At 34.1% G+C, this 15,562-nt stretch overlaps 2 protein-coding genes and 1 long non-coding RNA gene across 4 annotated transcripts; 1 reads left to right on the top strand and 2 right to left on the bottom strand.

The window, feature by feature from the left end:
• Positions 1-491: 491 nt before the first annotated feature.
• LOC106452088 (E3 ubiquitin-protein ligase UPL6) lies at positions 492-7,582 on the top strand. 2 transcript variants are annotated; one of them, XM_048779721.1, is made up of 26 exons: positions 492-904; positions 1,289-1,386; positions 1,501-1,628; positions 1,989-2,100; positions 2,244-2,427; positions 2,554-2,736; positions 2,923-3,105; positions 3,203-3,284; positions 3,399-3,514; positions 3,622-3,917; positions 4,053-4,149; positions 4,403-4,543; positions 4,638-4,721; positions 4,826-4,912; positions 5,043-5,189; positions 5,331-5,456; positions 5,549-5,647; positions 5,757-5,824; positions 5,911-5,977; positions 6,098-6,268; positions 6,357-6,446; positions 6,542-6,622; positions 6,712-6,785; positions 6,880-6,951; positions 7,038-7,127; positions 7,275-7,582. In XM_048779721.1, exons 1-26 carry the CDS (start codon positions 746-748, stop codon positions 7,339-7,341), a joined length of 3,102 nt encoding a protein of 1,033 aa, XP_048635678.1. In that variant the 5' UTR covers positions 492-745; the 3' UTR covers positions 7,342-7,582. The 2 variants fall into 2 exon arrangements, with proteins under 2 accessions (XP_048635678.1, XP_013749563.2); XM_013894109.3 differs by having other exon boundaries at positions 494-904; positions 2,247-2,427.
• A 748-nt stretch (positions 7,583-8,330) lies between these two features.
• Positions 8,331-9,977, bottom strand: LOC125609023 (pectinesterase inhibitor 1-like). Its single transcript, XM_048779720.1, has one exon. It carries the CDS (start codon positions 9,839-9,841, stop codon positions 9,281-9,283), a length of 561 nt encoding a protein of 186 aa, XP_048635677.1. The 5' UTR covers positions 9,842-9,977; the 3' UTR covers positions 8,331-9,280.
• A 4,130-nt stretch (positions 9,978-14,107) lies between these two features.
• Positions 14,108-14,924, bottom strand: LOC111216079. The gene is made up of 2 exons (XR_002664808.2): positions 14,630-14,924; positions 14,108-14,391 (listed from the first exon to the last, which is right to left on the bottom strand). It is a non-coding gene; the product is annotated as an uncharacterized LOC111216079 (long non-coding RNA).
• Between the last annotated feature and the right edge of the window lie 638 nt (positions 14,925-15,562).

Here is a 15,562-nt window from a genome sequence, read left to right as displayed (position 1 = left end):
AAGTTACAATAATGGAGGTGACTAAAGAAGATCGGAGGCGGAGAAGAGGAAGACGTTGCGGCGGAGAAACTAGATGGAGGCCAAAATTGCCGCTTTCTTCGTGAAAGAGACACGTGTAGATTCAAGAAACTTCTTCTTCAGACGCGTGGAGATTCTCGTAGCAATCACCGCCTAAGAACTAGGGCTTCTTGTAATTTTATCTGGGCCTATCTTCTTATAATAACCCAATACCAGATTGTATTGCCCATTGGGCCAGTTTCTAATGAAACAATGTTGACAAAAAAAAAACTGAAATCATTATCTGGGACATTTATTTGTACATCCCTCTCGCCCCGCCCCGGCCCGTTTCATCGAAAGTCTCAACGGCCCAAATGTTACTAGGCCCAGTTTGTTTCGTATAAACTTTTTTGTATATTTATTGCTCACCCCGTGAAACACGACAAGACCCAACCCAAATTTTCTACCTACCAAAACAAAAAAGATCCGAAACGTCGTCGTATAAGCCACGAAGTTTCTCGTCTTCTTCCTCTCCATTTTATTTTTTCTCGGTTCAGCAAATCTCTCTGCAAACTAAAGATTTCTCTTTCCACGCAATCATCCATTTTCGTGATCCATCTGGAATAACAATCCATCTCTTTTAAACTCCAAGCTCTATCGAAGCGGATACGAAAGAGTAGCTGAGATTTTAGGTTATTGGAGGTGTGAATCTTGTGTTTTCAATTCTAGGGTTAGCTTAAAAAAAATCATGTTTTTCTCCGGCGATCCGTCGACTCGGAAGCGAGTTGATTTAGGTGGCCGGAGCACTAAGGAGAGAGATGCTCCCAAGCTTCTGGAGCAGACGAGGATGGAGCGGAATCGCCGTCTGCTTCAGAAGCAGCAGAATGCCGCTGCCCTCAAAATTCAGGTATACATTATTTAACCTAAAGATGATATTTTTTGTTTTCGTAGCAATGTAGCCTTTGATGGAATGTTGAGCTAAAAGATGTCTCCTTTTGATAGCTTTGAGGAGGTTTCAGAATCTCAGTTTTTCCTCAATGGATTTGATTTTTCTTGAGCTTTTGATCCTTTTCGTGTTCATGCGGTAATGTTCCTGTAGGTCTCGTTTGGGTGGTGGGGTTTAGGATTTAAATATTACTGTTACAAAATGCTAGCTGGGGGGTGTTTGCAACACTTTATGGTGGTTTGTTGTTGCATTTTGTTTGGCTGAAGATAAAAGGCTTTTCAACCGTTTATGATCCTCTTGATGGAATGGACAAGGTGCTGACTGGTGACAATTTTTTGGCTACAGAAATTCTTTAGAGGTAGAAGATCAGTGGCCATTGAGCGCTCCAAGGTGAGGCGTGAGTTCTGTGAAACCTATGGGAATAATTGCCAGAATGTTGACAGGTATTTTTCTTTTTGTCTAATACTATTGCTACATTTTTTTTCCCTTTCTTCTGATTGTTCTTTGGTTACTTATTTGTCTTTTTGACCCTTTTGCTATTTAATTTCTGCATTCAGGAATTGCTTTGAGCCAGGTTCAAGTTTCCTCCGTCAGTTACTGTTTTTCTTCAAGGCACAAAACTCGGGAGATTTTGTGATACTTGTGGAGACGTGTCGCCTACTGAAAATTTTTACTCACAGCAATGGTATTTCCAATATCTATGCATGTTCGTTTTGTTGATACTTTTGGCCAATCCATTCATGGGTTTGATTAGTGTGGTTTAACTCTTATGTATGGGGACGCATGTTCTGAGTCTTCGTTTGCTTTATCAGTTATTGAAGGCTTGTGTACTCTTGTTTAATATGTTTGTCTTCTGAGCAAGCAATATAACTAGAACCTTGTGTGAGGAATGTCTCCTTTCACCACAAATTAAACTCTCACATCCTCACACATATACACTATATTATTATCATTTTTTTGCTTCAAGAACAATCTTTTTTCTAGTTTCTTCCCAATAATGATTGGGATCTTGCTTAATGATATTTGAACTTTCATCATATGACAGGTGACATTCTCAGCCTTTTCTCTGGCTTGGACTATTCCGCTGAGCATAACTTGGTGGATTTTAGAGTAAAGAAACTTGCTTTTACCTGCATCGATGCTATACATCATAATAGGTTACTATTATTACTTTTTTTGTTGTCATCTCTCATTTAAAGTCTATACCTTTTTGTATCAAACTGTGATCAACTGTCATTACATTGGCTTTATTTCAGTTCTGTTATTAATCTGTTCAGTTTTGCCTCCTGATTTGAATTAGCAGGGACCGTTTAAGGGATCAGCTGTTAGTTACTACTGAAGAAGCTAGCACCTCAACAGCTATCTTGATGGAGGCGATGTCATTGGTGCTAGATCCTAAGCTGCCTTGGGTTTGCAAAACTGTGAGTTATCTACAGAAAAGACACATATTCCAACTAGTCAGAGATATCGTCATTACAGCTAAGGTATTTTCCAGTAGTTCCCCCAATATTATCCACCACCATCCATTTCTTTTAATGTACTGCACATTTTTAAATTGATGTTTCATACTTGGGAACCTCTCCTTTTGAAGCATTTGTGGTGTGATGCAGGAAAGCCCTAGAGGCCAGACTATGATCGGTAGCATTCTTTCACTAGAAAGAGTATTAATCCTGGTAGTAACTCATGTTGGCCGTGAGCCATGTTGCTGCCCTGTTGTTGATCCACGTTGGAGTTTCTCATCTATGATCCTTACAATACCCTTGATATGGCAGCTCTTCCCAAACCTGAAAGTGGTTGGTTCCTGAACTCATGTCTTTTAGTCACGGATAGACGCTAAACACAATATATGCAGTATCATCTAGGCTAGAAGGATAGTTTTTTTCTCTCTAGCAAGTTTATGTTTAACCCTGAGCTACATAGTTTTTTTAATTGTCAGCATCCATTTAAACTTTTGTAAACTCAATGGTTTCATGGTCCAGGTCTTTGCCAACCCGAATCTAAGTCAACACTACATTCACCAGATGGCTTTCTGTATTCAAAAAGATACCCATGTCCTCCCAACAGATACAAGCGCAGAGTTTCCAGGTTATGCTTGTCTTCTTGGTAATACGTTGGAAACTGCAAATGTGGTGTTGTCACAGCCTGACTGTTCATTGGATATGGTGGGTTCTCGATGAGATTATTTCAATCACAAAACATTGTCCTCCCGGTTCTGTTTCACTCTAAGGTTTTCTTGTCTTCGTTCTTTATTTTGACCAGGCAGTTGACATTGCATCAGTTGCAACTTTCTTGTTAGAGAGACTTCCTCCTGTGAAGTCATCAGAAAGAGAAAGCAAACAGAGTATGGCATTTGTTTTGTTTCATTATTCTAAATTTTTCTGTCCATTCTGCTCGCGGAGTTCTTCATTAATTTGATCGTATTCTGAAATAGTCATGCACTTTTATCGTGGTTCAGGCTCTTCTGAGGAGGATGATATGTTGATTGACGATATACCAGAATTCGTCTTGAATAAGACTCTGGAGCAGCAGATAACCACCAATGCTATAGACTCACGTTTTCTTCTGCAGTTAGTATGTACCCATTCCCTGTCATATGAAACCACATTCAGTGCTATCCCTCCTCTGGGTCGAGTGATTTATTAATTTTAATCTAAGTTATTTTATTGTCAACTGTGCAGACAAATGTTTTGTTCCATCAAGTTTCGCTTGGTACGCAGCCATATGATGAAGAAAAAGAAGCACGAGCTATTGGCACAGCCAGTTCTTTTCTGTATGCAGCATTCAACACCCTCCCTCTTGAGAGAATCATGACAGTTTTAGCTTATAGAACCGAGCTTGTAGTTGTGTTGTGGAATTATATGAAACGATGCCATGAGAACCAGAAGTGGTCATCCATGCCTAATCTCCTAGCTTACCTTCCAGGAGATGCTCCGGGTTGGCTATTACCTCTGGTTGTTTTTTGTCCTGTTTATAAGTAAGGTTTGCTTAATTTAATATCATTCTTTTCTGTAGTATTACTTGATTCTTCTGTCGTATCACTATAAGTAAGTTGGCATTGTGAGGGTAATTTAATATTTTAATCTGACTTAACATTGTTGTTGCTGATCAGGCATATGCTTATGATAGTCGACAATGAGGAGTTTTACGAGCGAGAGAAGCCACTGTCGCTACAAGATATCAGATTGCTTATCATCATTCTCAAGCAAGTAAGTGTTATGACAGGTCTTATTGTTGTCTTGTAACTTTGATGTGATGAGTTTTAGGAGGTATCGTGAAGACACGTGCATAAAGTTCAAATACGCTACACAAAATTTTAAGACGTGATTAGCTAGATTGGCTTTGTGTAATCATATGGCTGCGTTGGTAGTGGTTGTTAAATTTCTTCACCAAAAATAGCATCTAATGTGCCATGCTTTTAATTTTCTAATTGTTCTTGTGTATGATGACTCTTTTGTTCAGGCTTTATGGCAGTTACTATGGGTGAATCCACTTACGCAGCCTAGCACGGGGAAATCTGTCTCCAACAACCTCTCAAAGAAGAACCCTGTTGGCTTGATTCAGAACAGGGCTGGGGTTGTAGTTGCTGAATTACTTTCACAGGTCATTGTTCATTTTATGGCTATGTTGACTGCGAGTCAGTATAACTTGGCAAAGGTCTTTGTTCATTTTTCCTTTTGTTATAATTTTTCCGCAGTTACAAGATTGGAACAACCGGCAACAATTCACTTCCTCGAGCGATTTCCAAGCTGATACAGTCAATGAATATTTTATCTCTCAGGTGACTCAACACTTCAGTTTCGTTTAGTGCTTGTTTCTATATCATTTTGAATGACTCGATTAATTTCTCTCCTACCTTTGCTGATATTGTTTTCCTTTCTCCAGGCAATAGCGGAAGGTACAAGAGCCAACTACATACTGATGCACGCTCCTTTCCTGATTCCGTTTACAAGCAGAGTCAAGATTTTCACAGTGAGTGGTTGTTAGGATGTGTATACATATACTTGCATGACTAATCTGGGTAAATGGGAGAAAAGATTGTATGTACTTATTCACTGATCACTTTGCTGCGGCTGTATTTATTTGCTGGACATATTTGTAGACACAATTAGCAACGGCCAGGGAGAGTCATGATCATGGATCTCAAGCCATTTTTGCTCGAAATCGGTTCAGAATACGAAGAGATCACATCTTGGAAGATGCTTACAATCAAATGAGTGCATTGTCAGAAGATGATCTCCGGGGATCGGTATGTTTTATCTCTTGCCTGGTATTTGTCCTCTTGCAGTTGTTTGTTCGCAGTTGCAACAGATGCGTTTATTCTTTCCTGTGTTTCTGAATTTTGTTTTCTGTTGTAATATTTTGTAATGCAAATAACTTCTGGATGTAGATCCGCGTGACATTTGTCAATGAACTTGGAGTTGAGGAAGCTGGTATTGATGGTGGTGGCATTTTTAAAGACTTCATGGAGAAAATTACCCGAGCAGCCTTTGATGTGCAATATGGGTTGTTTAAGGTCCGCATGTCTAGTTTTTACTCATGTTTTGTGGGTTTCATAATTTACCATGTAGCCTACCGTTTTTAAATCTTGTACATGCTTTCTTTCAGGAGACCGTTGATCACATGCTTTATCCTAATCCTGGATCAGGAATGGTACATGACCAGCATCTCCAGTTCTTTCATTTTCTCGGCACTCTTCTCGCAAAAGTATGTTTACATATAAATTTTATTAATTTGGCCGTTTTCTTTATTGAAGTTGATTTTCCATCTTTAAAGAATCGACTCATGAAATGTTTTCCCCGTTTTGTTGTTTCAGGCTATGTTTGAAGGGATTCTAGTTGATATACCATTTGCAACTTTTTTCCTCAGCAAATTAAAACACAAGTACTGTTAATTTCCTGTCATTTCATTTGTTAATCCCGCATAGACCTTCTGTAGACGTCGTAAAACTTCTATTTATCGTTGTCTAGGTACAACTATTTGAACGATTTGCCTTCTCTGGATCCTGAGTTGTATAAGCATCTTATATTTCTGAAGGTTAGTATTGGCACCATCTGTTTTCCTCTTATTATGTGGAGAACCGAGAAATATCTGTTTGTGTTCCTGGGATGGTTTTTGGATGTTCTTATTGGCTTTTTCTCTATCCACTACTTGCAGCGTTATAAGGGTAATATCGCAGAGTTGGAGCTTTACTTTGTTATTCTCAACAACGAATATGGAGAGAGGACAGAGGAAGAGTTACTTCCAGGGGGTAAAGACATGCGGGTTACAAATGAGAATGTTATAACTTTCATTCATCTGGTTTCAAATCATCGGTTGAATTTTCAGGTGCCGGCACTTTCTCTCTCCTTTATTTTAGCATATGCTTGAGGTCACCCATAACTTCAGATATCATCCCATTTTTTTTGTGTTGCAGATACGCCAACAGAGTTCTCATTTCTTGAGAGGGTTTCAGCAACTCATTCCAAAAGAATGTATCGACATGTTCAATGAACATGAGCTTCAGGTGCCAATGGATAAACATGCTCTGGATGGTTAAAATTTTGTGTCTATTACTGCTTTGCTAGTTGTTTACCTACCTTTTGTGGGGTTTGGTTGTAGGTTCTTATATCTGGTTCAGCTGATAGTTTGGATATTGACGACTTGCGTCAGAACACTAACTATACAGGAGGCTACAACGCTGTGAGTTCTTCTTTGCTGTCAGCAGAAATGCCATTCATTAAGTAATTGAAACAATTGTTATATGAACACATCGCTGTGTTTCTTGACAGGGACATTATGTGATTGATATGTTCTGGGAAGTTCTGAAAAGCTTCTCAACCGAAAACCAGAAGAAGTTCTTAAAGTAAGTCAATTTCACCCAAGTTATCACACGAGTCTTTTGTGTGTTTCTTCAACGGAACTGAGAAGGAACTAACATCTATCGTCTTTATTTACAGATTTGTGACAGGCTGTTCGAGAGGACCACTGCTTGGTTTCAAATACTTGGAACCTGCATTCTGTATACAGAGGTAACCTTACACAGGATTCATAATCATTTTGGTTTGAAGTTACACAAATCATTAAACATCATCGTCGTTTTGGGACTGTGTTTCAGGGCTGCGGGTAGCGCGAGTAATGAAGCAGTTGATAGACTACCTACATCAGCCACTTGTATGAACCTTCTCAAGCTTCCTCCCTATCAAAGGTTTGTCCTTCCCATAATATACAGCATCAGTGTTGGTTTTTACTCATTACGAGAAAACTTCATCATTTCTCTCGATTAACTTGTCTTGCACTCGATCCTATATAACTGGAGAAAGCAAACTTAACATCTCTTTTGTCAATGATGCAGCAAAGAGCAACTTGAGACCAAATTGATGTACGCCATAAGCGCAGAAGCAGGTTTTGACCTGAGCTGAGTATCTTTTGCGACTTTGTCGCACGGAGAAACAGATGAAAGACAAAGGGGGTGCTTGGTAGAAACAGAGATGAGGAAGAATCAAAAGCATGTTTCTTGGATGTGGAAAAAAAAACAGGAACTTTTTTTTCTTTTGTAATATATATTCAATCAAGGATGATGGTAAATATCTTTTGAGTGCATAATAATACATAGGAAAGGAAACGTAACATTTTGGTTTGGAGAATAATTGAACCATGTCATCAGATTTGCAAACAACACCAAATCCACACAACTAGACAAAATTATACAATCAAAGTCTTTATCTAACTTGATATAATCCTCTATATATGTCATGGTTGATTCGTGATCAATGAAACTTACTTCTTAACATTTACAACTAGATTTGGTGTTTGTTTTACAATATATATCCCCATATATTAAAAGATTTAATAGAATCATTACAATATTTGAGATAGACGACATGTGTCATCACCAGTCTTAGAATCCTTAGGAAACAAGTTGGTTCATCTAAATATATAATAAGTTTTATATTAAACTAATCATAAATTTATTATTTTTTTTTCATTCTTTCCTTAAATAAAAATTACGGAATTACCTATGATTATATTATAAATAAAAATTAATGATTTTGAATAATAAAAATTTGGTAAAAATTAGTGTATCATCTATCATATTATTTAATTTTAAATTAATAAAATAACTACATAACCATATAATAAAATTTTAGATTTTTCTACGTATGTTATTTTTTTTTTGAACGACTATAAATTACTAAAATTGTTAAAAGTTTTACTTTCAAATTTTTTTGATCCATGGTATAAGTTTTTTTGTTATGATAAGATACAAATGATTACAAAATCATATAAGTAAGAAATTTTATTTAATAAAATACACTGTAAAAGATATATATACAAAGTTATAATCCTAACTAAGCGTGATGTTGTTTGATCACAGTTTAACCATGGATTGGTTGAGGAGTTTTTTTTTTTTTTTCAGTTGCCATAGAGGAGAATGTTACTATACTCGCACATCTATAATGTGATTCTTTTTTTATGACAAAATATTTTAGTAAACCGAACCAATATATAAGCAAAATAGTTATTGTAGTCGATAATATATGAGGTGATTTAGCTATGATGCCAAAATGTTATTTAGAAATACCTATCACATAATTTTTTAGGGAAAATCCAAATTTTAAATATGAAACTTGAAAAGAAATTACGACTTCTATTTTAATAAAATAGATTAGATATCTTTTATCTTTACCTATAATTTCTACATCACAACATATATAATCAACATAGCGTAACAAAACTTTACATGAAAAAAAAATGAAAAAGTAAATATAAGAAACAAAGATATTAGGGATAAGTATTCCACATGGGAATTTTAAAATACATTAAATAATATATAAATGGTTAAGGTCAATCTACTAATTGTCAATTTATCTTAAGTTGGAAGCCCATAAAATTTATCATGATATCAGAACGGACCCAATATCCTGATCCATTAATCCGACCCGGAAAGTGGCCCGATCATCCCACGAATTGATGGCCCAATGAAAGGCTCAATTTCTTCGAGATAGCTAGAAAAGAGCATTATCTCGGAGGGGTATGATGGATTCCGTGAGACTAATGGTTATCATAGCCCATATCCTAAATACCCTAAATCCTTAATTAGTATAATCATACCTGACCGGGTATTAATGTCGTAATTGACTCGCTCGACCGTGTATAAATGTTTTAAAGTTCCGAGCATAACATTAAATAATATATAGAAAGTTAAGGTCAATCTAATAATTGCCAATTAGTTTTAAGTTGGAAATCCAAGAAACTTATCAAAAGAAAAACATATGTTATTACACCAGATAGTAAATGGAGTTTTGATAGGTCTATTTTTTATTGCCACCTTGTAGGTGAATGAAAGATACAAAAGAATCAAGAACTTAAAACGCTCGAAAAAACTGAATCAACGGTACACATTCTTCCGTACATCAAATTGCGTTGAGGAACATAAGCAGGCACATTTTGCTGTCCTTTAAGATTAGGTTCACAAGAAGATATACTATCAAAGGATTTAGAAGCAGCTTGAGATGCTAGCTTGTACGATTTAGAGGTCGCAAACGTTTGAGCTCCCTCGATGGCTTTAATGGCTGACTCATAACCTGTCACACAAGTCGTATATGGGGCCTTGAGCCTCGGATCATTTGTGGTTCTCATTAAGCCTTTCATCATGGCAAGATTTTTATAGGCAAACAACTGCGTCTTTTGGAGGACCAAGTCGACAAGACCACTTATGTCGAGGTTGAAAGTTTCTGGATCAGGGGCTAGCCAACCGGCGCAGAAATGGTCGTAGATTGGCGGTTTTGCGCAGAGTTGGGCAAGCACTCCTATTGTGACTTTGTCCCTCGGAGAAAAAGATGACGACGAAGGGGTAAATGATAGAAGAAGAAGGGAAAGAACTGAAATTAGGTCTCTTGTGACGCAAGAGAAAGCCATTGCCTTGAATGTGGTAAAAAGAGGTATGTGATTTATTTAGATCTTGGGGGTGGTTGTTTATCAGTAAACAGATTATATATAAGAGATAATCTCTCTCTATTTAGGAATGTGCAGATTAGTAAGAAAATAATCACATGAAGCTAAATTCATTGACTTGACTATATATGTAACACACTTTATATTTAGTACATCTATTAAAAAAATATTCCAAATTCATAACGGAATTAGTAAAAACGTATCTTAATAAATATATTGTTTACTAATTAATTCACCTTAAAGTTCTAGGGAAATTGCCACAATACCACGTTCATAATACCACTTTTCTTGTTTACACTAACCATTTTTATTCTCAGTTTTAATGAAGGGTAAAATACATCTATACCTTTAGGATTAACTAATTTAGACTTAAAGTTTAGAGTTGAGAAATGTAGTAAAGTTTTTGGAATATAAAAGTTAGGATTCTAATAAATAAATAAATAAATAAATATATATATATATATATATATATATAAATATTTTTTAAATTTTTTTTTTTAAAACAGTTTCAAACATAATTTTGATTTTCAAAAAGAAATTTTGGAAAAAATGGTTCGAAAAAAATTCAAAAACAAATTCAAAAAACATTTTACAAAATATTCGAATTTGAAAAAGTATAATTCGAAAACATAAAATATTATTTTCATTATTATTTTTTTATTTATTTAAAAATTATTTATTATATATATAGAGAACAAATGTATAAGACTATTTTGTTACTTAATGAAGAAAATATTTTTGAAAATGTCACTTTAGTGGTGGTAAAAATGAATAATAGTACAATGAAAGTGGTAAACACTAAATTTCTTTAAATTTTTATTAGCTGAAGGATATCTTTGTGTGTTTTTTTTAACATGACTGTATCAGTATATTACCATTTAAAATGTATTTTTGTTGTTATTTTGATTAAAGTTACAAATCAATTTGATATAAAGTAACACCTTTTTGGCAGGTACAATCTTGGTGAAGTAAATGAAATATTGACCCGATTATGTTTCTTTTATTGGCCACCCAAACTCGATGAATCACATTTGGTCATCTGAAATTATCACTGTAGTCAGATGTTTATTAGAGTAGGGGTTTTTTTTGTAGTACAATTATAAGAGTAGGTATCCCCTATATATTAAAAGAGAAACATTACAACATATTTTTGTAACCACATGTCATCACCACAATAAATTTAAAATCCTTAGAAAAATATGTTCGTCCATATAAATATATAATAAGTTTTTTATTAAACTAACCATAAATTAATCATAAATGTTCTTCATTGTTTCCTCAAATTAAAATCACGGAATTACCTAATGTGGCTAAAGTATATTTGACAATTAATGATTTTGAATAATAGTCTATTTTCTATCATTTTTAAAAATTTTAACTTATTAAAATAAATTAAACAACCACATTAACTATATAATAAAAAATTTAGATTTTTCGTATATGTTATATTTTTGAATTTTTAAAAATGAATATAAATGACTAAAGTTGTTAAAAATCTCACATTAAAATTTTTGTGATCCATGGTTTAAAATTTATGTTATAACAAGATATAAATGATTACGAAATTACATAAGTAGAAAGTTCCATGGGGAATTGCCACTAATATCACTTTCCTACTACCACTTTTCAACTTTACACTAACCACTTTTACCCTCATTTTTAATGAAGGGTAAAAGACATTTATAACCTTATTTATTGAAACATGAACATATTCTCCAACAAGAATAAATATTTAATATGTATATTAATATTATATATGTGTATTATTTTTTTTAAATAAATTATATGCCATATAAAATACGTAAGTATCTTAATTCCGAATTTACTTTGAATTTTTTTGATATACATTTTGAAAAATTATTGACAACTTAATATTTAGATTTTAAGCTTTGCATTGAATGTTTATAAAATTATAAATTACTAAAACTATTAAACATCCCACAATTTTTTTTATTGTTATCATTGATTTAATTTTTTTTGTTATAAAGAAATACAAATGATCAAAAATAATATGAGTATATAATATTTTTTAACAGATGTCAATATTAAACATGTACTATATATCTATGTTAATATCATTTAAACTTAATTTTGTACCTTATAAAATAGAAAACGTTGTTTGTCAGGATTAATAAAATTTATTTAAGTATTTGTACCAATTTAATTATATACGTAATAGTTACTAAATTTTTAATTATTCAATATATATTTATTATTTCATAATATGTAAAAAATATATAATACTTAAGAATAATTTATATATAATATTCATCCCGTGCAAGGCGCATGTCTTAACCTAGTTTTACTTTGGTTTCGGAACTCGAAGAGATCCAATAAAGTTCATATGAAAGAAACCCCCTAAATATTGCAAAGTGATTTCATGCATTTTACTTTTATGGCTTCTGTACATTCACTTTCACTAAATAAATAGGAGATGATATAGATTATGCATAAATGACATGGACAATTACATTTAATATTAATTTATATTTTTGGCAAACTTTCTAAAATATGATAATAGCTCATAGGGTATCGAAACACATTACAAATAAAAATATGAGACAAACCAAAGTAACCCAAAGAACAATTTTTTTTTTGAAAACCACCACAAATTTGATCTTTAAATCATATAAATCATTTCAACTGAGAAACACTACCTCATCTCAAAAACCTCTGCCACTCTTCAAGTTGAAAACTATGTCGTTATTAACTGATCTTGATTCAAATTACAAGAAAAAACAGAGTGACATGGTAGTGGCTCTTACTGGATCTAAACCGAACTTGGGACATAGGAGCGCATAAGTGGGTAGTGACAACCTTCCCCAAGCTCCACTCCACTTATTCTTGTAGTGTCCACCTTCTCCAAATATGCAAGCTGCGTTGTTGTATTCTCTATTATACTATGTGTTTTTATTTACTGTCTCTAAGAGTGAAAGTATCATTAGCATATAGGTTTCCATATACGTCAAACATATTCTTACCATATGGGTCTTCTGCTACTTCTTCATTATTTATTAGATTTGTTATTGCTCATAAAGAACAATCGCTCTCTCATCTCTTTCTTTTGGGTTGCTAATTTTCGTTTTAATCGTGGAGTTCATTTTTTTTTTCTTTTCAACACAAATCGTAGAGTTCATTGAATGTCATTTCTGTCTCTCTTTTTATTTGATCAAAATGTCATTTTTCTTTTACTCTGATTTTCAACATCAAATCTCTGATACCTCAGGACACCTCCATTCCCACTTATAATTTATTGCAAAACTAGAATAGGAAATAGAGTATGAACAAAAAATAAAAAATTTCTTCATTTATGTATTAATTACTTTTTTGTTTTTCACTACTCTATTTCCTACTCTATTTTACAGTAAATTATAGAGTAAAAATGAAGATGCTCTTATAAAACTCTATTTTTCTTCTAAAATGGAGTAAAAGTAGATATAGAATAAAAACGTTCCAACTCGAGTTGGCTTGAAACATTTCTTACTTCATATCCACTTTTAGTTCATTTTAAAGTAAAAACTGAAATTGGGTTGGAGATACCCTTAAAGTCTATTCTTTTGTATTTTTCTCTTAGTACTATCAAAATGTCATTTCTCTTTTACTCTGATTTTGTTGACGATTTGTAGCTTTTGAGAAAATTATAAATTGTTTGCATTAACTGCTCATGTGGATGATGGTGGTGATTAACAGCATTAGAACCTTCAGTCATAACAAAAAAAAAAAGAACCTCCATAGTCATAACAGATGTACAGCGAGAAGAGGAATGGTTGAACGGAAGGAAGAGGGAGAATCGGGACTATGATGATAGGTTTAACTGGTATAAACCTGTCGTGTTTTTTTTGTTTGCTTCGGGTCAGATTTTGGCACATCTAGGAATCTGTATATCAGTATATGTTTGTTGTTAGGTGGAGATATTGAGTACTCGATGTAATTATGAAACATTACACTGATGTCGTTGTTGCGTGGATAGTTACCTCTGGTAGAGAAAGGTCATATGCATTTTCCTTAATTAGTTTGTAATCTCATTGTTGAAGACAACAAAAGTTTCTCAACACGGAACCTTGAAAGACAAAATGTCAAGGTCTGAAGGCCTGAAGCGGCAATGATTCAAAGAACATACCAAGAAGGAGTCACCTTTGCTCTTGTTTGTCTAGTCCTAGAGTTGACCATGTTGTAACTACAAATAGGGATAGGGTCATGCTCTCTGCAATCTCAACAAAACTGGTCTTCTCCGAAAACTTAATAGAAATAATAAGTCAAGTATAACATACAATATGTGTTAAAAGTTATACTAACACATGCTCGCTTTCCTTGATACAAAAGCAAACAAACACCCAAAGATTCAGTTAGCTCTTCCAGCGACCTGTCTATCTCCATAAAATGTTCAGAGAGTTCGTATAGTTTTTTTTTTCTTACTATCACATCCACCGATATGTTTTCCTTTGATGAACACATTTGGAACAGTGCTCTGCCCTGTCCACTCAGATAAGCTGATTGTATCTCACCTCCATCACCTGCCAAAATTGTAAAATTAGCATGGGACGATATAATCCAGGTTTAATGACAGATATTTTAGTTTCTAACTCATCTCATCGAGCTCAAGCACTTTAAAGCGTGACAACAGCTGTTTCACCCTCTGACTATAACCACAGTAAGTTTTGCAGATGGAAAAGACTCAAGCTTTTAATCAACCAAAGACATCAGAGATATACACATAATAAAAAGATAGGAACTTTCAATGAGTAAAAAGACCTGAAGACAGCGACTGGTTACTCGGAGACGATCTCTTTGGTTTTGTTCATCACCACCTCCATCTCTGCTTCGTTCATTCTGTTTTCACTGATTATAGAACCCATCTCTTTCCTTTCCAAAACAGTATATATCTATCTCTTTTTTGAAGGAAACGGATGAGGCGACAATTCAATCCTGCAGATTGAGACAGATCTCATAATTCAATCCTAACAATCTTATCGATTAAAGACAGTTGTAATAGATAAGTCATGATAGATCAGAGATGGCTTTGCCTTTTCATCAAGGAAGAGAAGCATGATTCCCATGAATTCATAATTTTTTGTACGACCAAATACGTCACCTGGGGCATTCTTTTAATATTGGTACGAAGCCCATCATTCTTTTGACCCTACTTTTTAACATTCTTGTTTAAGCCCACCTAGAAAACTTATTAACACTTTTTGATCGTTTCTTGTTTGCACTTTATGATATGAAGCTTATTTCATGTCTCACAAAACTCGTTATTCCCAAGCCCATTTGGCATTAATCGCTTCTGAGTGATCCCAATACACAAATGACAAAATCATGTTGAAACAAAAAAATGTTTAATACTCATGTTTAAATGTGGGACCCACAATGATACACGTGTGGACACGGGAAAGAGCTACCTGTCCTATTATAATATAGGTACGAAGCCCATCATTCTTTTGACCCTACTTTTTAACATTCTTGTTTAAGCCCACCTAGAAAACTTATTAACACTTTTTGATCGTTTCTTGTTTTCACTTTATGATATGAAGCCTATTTCATGCTCACAAAACTCGTTATTCCCAAGCCCATTTGGCATTAATCGCTTCTGAGTGATCCCAATACACAAATGACAAAATCATGTTGAAACAAAAAAATGTTTAATACTCATGTTTAAATGTGGGACCCACAATGATACACGTGTGG

The sequence above is a fragment of the Brassica napus genome, chromosome A5, assembly GCF_020379485.1.
Source record: "Brassica napus cultivar Da-Ae chromosome A5, Da-Ae, whole genome shotgun sequence".
Taxonomy (NCBI): domain Eukaryota; kingdom Viridiplantae; phylum Streptophyta; class Magnoliopsida; order Brassicales; family Brassicaceae; genus Brassica; species Brassica napus.
This window is presented reverse-complemented; position numbering and strand designations above follow the sequence as displayed.

Excerpts from the sequence above, each read along its gene's own strand:
- LOC106452088 (XM_048779721.1), top strand. The coding sequence starts at position 746 with ATGTTTTTCTCCGGCGATCCGTCGACTCGGAAGCGAGTTGATTTAGGT. Across the intron at positions 2,428-2,553 it reads ATATCGTCATTACAGCTAAG|GAAAGCCCTAGAGGCCAGAC; the intron begins GTATTTTCCAGT and ends GGTGTGATGCAG. Across the intron at positions 3,918-4,052 it reads GTTTTTTGTCCTGTTTATAA|GCATATGCTTATGATAGTCG; the intron begins GTAAGGTTTGCT and ends GTTGCTGATCAG.
- LOC125609023 (XM_048779720.1), bottom strand. The coding sequence starts at position 9,841 with ATGGCTTTCTCTTGCGTCACAAGAGACCTAATTTCAGTTCTTTCCCTT.